Source organism: Sphaeroforma arctica, assembly GCF_001186125.1.
Source record: "Sphaeroforma arctica JP610 unplaced genomic scaffold supercont1.2093, whole genome shotgun sequence".
In the NCBI taxonomy this organism is placed as follows: domain Eukaryota; class Ichthyosporea; order Ichthyophonida; genus Sphaeroforma; species Sphaeroforma arctica.
The window spans coordinates 4,806-8,742 of NW_014038465.1; the positions used below are offsets into that span (position 1 = coordinate 4,806).

General features: G+C 39.9%; 1 protein-coding gene and 1 non-coding gene across 2 annotated transcripts; both read right to left on the reverse strand.

Annotated features, from left to right (window-relative positions):
- Positions 1–349: 349 nt before the first annotated feature.
- SARC_12131 (hypothetical protein) lies at positions 350–1,360 on the reverse strand. The gene has a single exon (XM_014293769.1). The coding sequence runs from the start codon at positions 1,214–1,216 to the stop codon at positions 800–802; it is 417 nt and encodes a 138-aa protein (XP_014149244.1). The 5' UTR covers positions 1,217–1,360; the 3' UTR covers positions 350–799.
- Positions 1,361–3,580: 2,220 nt separating this feature from the next.
- On the reverse strand, positions 3,581–3,651 carry SARC_30264. Its single transcript has one exon. It is a non-coding gene; the product is annotated as a tRNA-Met (tRNA).
- Positions 3,652–3,937: the final 286 nt, after the last annotated feature.

The window sequence follows — 3,937 nt, forward strand, 5'->3', positions numbered from 1 at the left end:
TGAAAGGATTATGTATCTGCTGATGAAACAAGCTTTAAATGAACAACATATCATCTGCACACTAGAAGAATATTTAGAAGACAATGTATCTGCTGATGAAACAACCCATAATTGAACAACATATTATCGTTTGCATACTAGAAGAATATTGAAAGGATTATATATCTGCTGATGATACAAGCTTTAAATGAACAACATATCATCATCTGCATACTAGAAGAATATTTAGAAGACTATGTATCTGCTGATGAACCAATCCAAAATTGAACAACATATCATCGTTTGCATACTAGGAGAATATTGAAAGGATTGAAACACACGCTGATACAGAACAATAATTTAACATGTCGTCTTTAGTATACTAGTAGAATAACAAGAGGATTGTTGTAACAATGCCACACTGCCGACCGACAGGTTCAAGCCAACTATAAACTAAAAGCCAAAAAAATCACTTTTATAGTCTAACAATAGCCTCATCAAGCAATAACTATTGCTGTTTGACAAAATACCAATTTGAGAGGAAAACTGTTATTCTTAATACATTCGTATTCTTCTCCAATTTCGTCTACATAAAATACCTTCGGCCCAGTAGTGGAGACCTTAAGAGTCGCTGTACCCAATACATCATCCTAAAGAGGCGCTCAGCCGTATTGTCGTCATTCAGCTATGTCCAAACCCGATATTCCCTGAGATTACGCTTAAATACCGGAATGGTAGGTTTGGTATACTTTATTGAAGGTCCGCTTTCGACCCAGTTAGTTTGTAGTTGTAAACATACATGCATACAAATCCAAATGCATCACGTCGACTTCTTCCTGTTGATTGCTGCATCACTGCTCACCCCCCCCGCAAGCCACCCCATCGCAATGCCAGCCAGGTAACCACAGCCTATCTTCTCAAAGTATGTGTACAGGGTATATCCTCCTAGCCCAAAGTGTACAAACACCAACAGATCCAATGCCCAATTGATGGCCACAATCTCACTCGCGACAAGCATTCCGTTGAGTGAGCTTGTGCGTGAAGGAAGAACAGATCTCAATGCTACAGCAGTACACCATGAACTGAATATGGCCATAACACACTTGAACCAGTACTCAGAGGTTCGAAGTTGTCCGTTACGATCGAAGAAAGGGACGCTGATGACAAAGGGTATCACCCACACGTACACACTGTACGCGAAGAGCTTCTTCTGTTGCACACCCCTTAATATAGCCATTGTGATTATGTGATATGCCTCAGATGTTTACTGACGTCTGCTTCAGTGACTGTATTTATAGTACTTGGTTGATGGGTGAACTCGGTCTTTGGAGTTGGTATAACATTCGATGGCCGTGCCCCGTCGCTGCATTGAGTGTGTACATATGCCAACACATGCCCAACTCAGCAGATAGTGGGGGTTGATAAATGACCCTCCGATCACAAATGCGTAGAGCCATCCAATTGGCGCAAAAATCAAAAGTTTCGTGTTCCGCCGCTTCCGGCAGTCGGCAATCGGTAAAAAATTGGTCAAAGACACAACATCGTCCCCGGATTTTCCACAAATAAAGTATTTGGAATAGGCGTCAGACTTGAGATTTGACACTATTTATGTTGCATATCGAGCATACACCGGCCCAAGGATGTTGTTTGAGATATATATGTAGTAGCACAATATAAATAATATCACATAAAGGATTAGGCGCACACAGAAAGTATGGTACATAAATACATACCCAGATTTTTGAACTCGATATTTTCAGTTTTGCCAGCAAAACTTGCTCCTTATGTGATACTCTTCGAGAATGATATACTTTAAAAAAGTTTCAGGCATACTATAATAAGTTAATAACAGAATCACTTTTGCGTCTATAGACCCTACAACAGATAGAGCATTACCTTTGACGACACAGCTGTAAAACCCTAAGGCGACCCTGGTATTCCGCAGATGAATGTTTGCTACTGCGATTATTCGAAATCAACACGGTTATAAAACATCAGTTGAATCCTTCATAGTTCAATGACCGTGTCAGACTGGCCAGCTTAATAAATGCAAGGAAAATAGGATCATATTCATGCATTTCAATAGATATTTCATGCACAATGCAGGTAAAGAGACAGCCTAATCTTTAAAGGCTCGTATATAGCGAATTCTGAGCGGAGTCTCAGGTGCACGATAGTAGATTGAAAAGCTTCAACTACATTTATAGGCGCTAAAAAAGTATATTTGTATCAAGGATGTTGCACGCCATAAATAGCTCATACGATAATAAATAGTACTCAGGATAACAACGTGTTCAGAAGGTCAAAGCAACCCCACAATGACAAGAAGGAGGTATGCATTTATTGTGGTAAATAGTATAAAATAGGAACAATACTAAAAATAGAGCATTGATACATAAATAGCTGCCTACCTATGTAATAGAAGAGTTTAAGTCAGAATATTACCATGTGCCGGCCCTCTAGGATCAAGATGAACATCGATGTCGATTCCTGACCATGGACGGTCCCCAAGAGAGGGACCTACGATTCCTTCTGATGCCTCTGCTCTACTTTTATCTTATTGCGTAGCATTTTATATTTACCTATCACCCATGATTAGTCCTGAGTAGCAGGGGTATTTGCATCCACGACTCTCGCAGACTTATCTCCCCGCTGAAGGAATCGAACCAGTTACTGGGGTACTAGAAAATAATTAAATTACTAAATAGTAATCTACTGTACACTGGAGTATGATTGAGATAGTTCTGGGTATATTTATATGAACAGTCATAGGGATGATATTATTTATTTCAAAAATGGCAAGTATGTATGATACAATGTATGAACATATGGGAAGGCTCTCGTAGACGCTGTAGAGGTTCAGGAAAGATTGATGGGAAGAAGTGGTCAGTAAATTCCCGTATGAAGCTTGGGCCAAGTGAGTCGGGTATGAGATAGTAGATTAGTTATATCAATCAGGTGTAGAGAGAGATCTATGTGCAGGGAGGGAGTAGAAAGTGTATAATATAAATTAATATGGGTAGACTATCTTAAGGAAGGTAGAGGAAAGGATCTCTAAGTAGGTATATCATACAGTAATTTATTGAGAGTAAGAAGAATAAATGGAATCTAAAAATACGATAAGATTTTAATTGGATTAGTACTACTCTTTATGAGCATAGTTTTTTTTATAAGACAGTATCGTAGAGAGCGAGCGAGCGAGCGGGCTCCCGAGGGAACCGGGGGACATACTCTATTCTATCCTACGGTCCACATAGGGTATGGGGACCTATGATCCGAAGGGTGTACGGTCCCCCCGGAATCTACGATCCGAAAGCAGGGATGTAAGATAAGATCCATCCTTTCTGATGGATCTACCATTCTCCCGCGGTATTTAGCGGGATGTACGATATATTCTTCCGGATTCGAACCATCAGATTTTCCCCTAGTATCTTTTTCGTGATTACTTTTTCCTGATTTATCTATATGATTTAAGTGCAATGAGAGCGTTAAAATGCCTTTTAAAACCAGGGACCCTAATAGGTGCACTAAGTGTTCAATTCCAATGATGATTTTAAAAAGTCATATTAAAAACTATCTATTACGGGCTACGCAAAGTGATGTTCAAAGGAGAGAATCGAACCCCCTTAGATGGATCATGAGCCCAGCGACCTAACCTTAGTCTACTTTGCACTATCTAGATCTGTCATCCCTGAAAAAAAATAGGATCGAAAATTATCCATCTAGGTGGAGAGTTGGACTCGAGCCAGTATTACAAATTTTGAAACTTACCCCTTATCGGCAAGTTGCTCACTCAAGCTGATTATGGGTCAAAAAGCGAGGAAGGAAAAACGGGTCGAAACATTAAGTAGCATAACATATAGTTAATGTTTCTCAGGTGGAGAAGTTAAGTGTTCTCGGTTACCCTGTGAGCTTTGGGCTTAGGTCCAGTAGGTCCGTTGTGGTCGACTGGACGTTT

Excerpts from the sequence above, each read along its gene's own strand:
- SARC_12131 (XM_014293769.1), bottom strand. The coding sequence starts at position 1,216 with ATGGCTATATTAAGGGGTGTGCAACAGAAGAAGCTCTTCGCGTACAGT.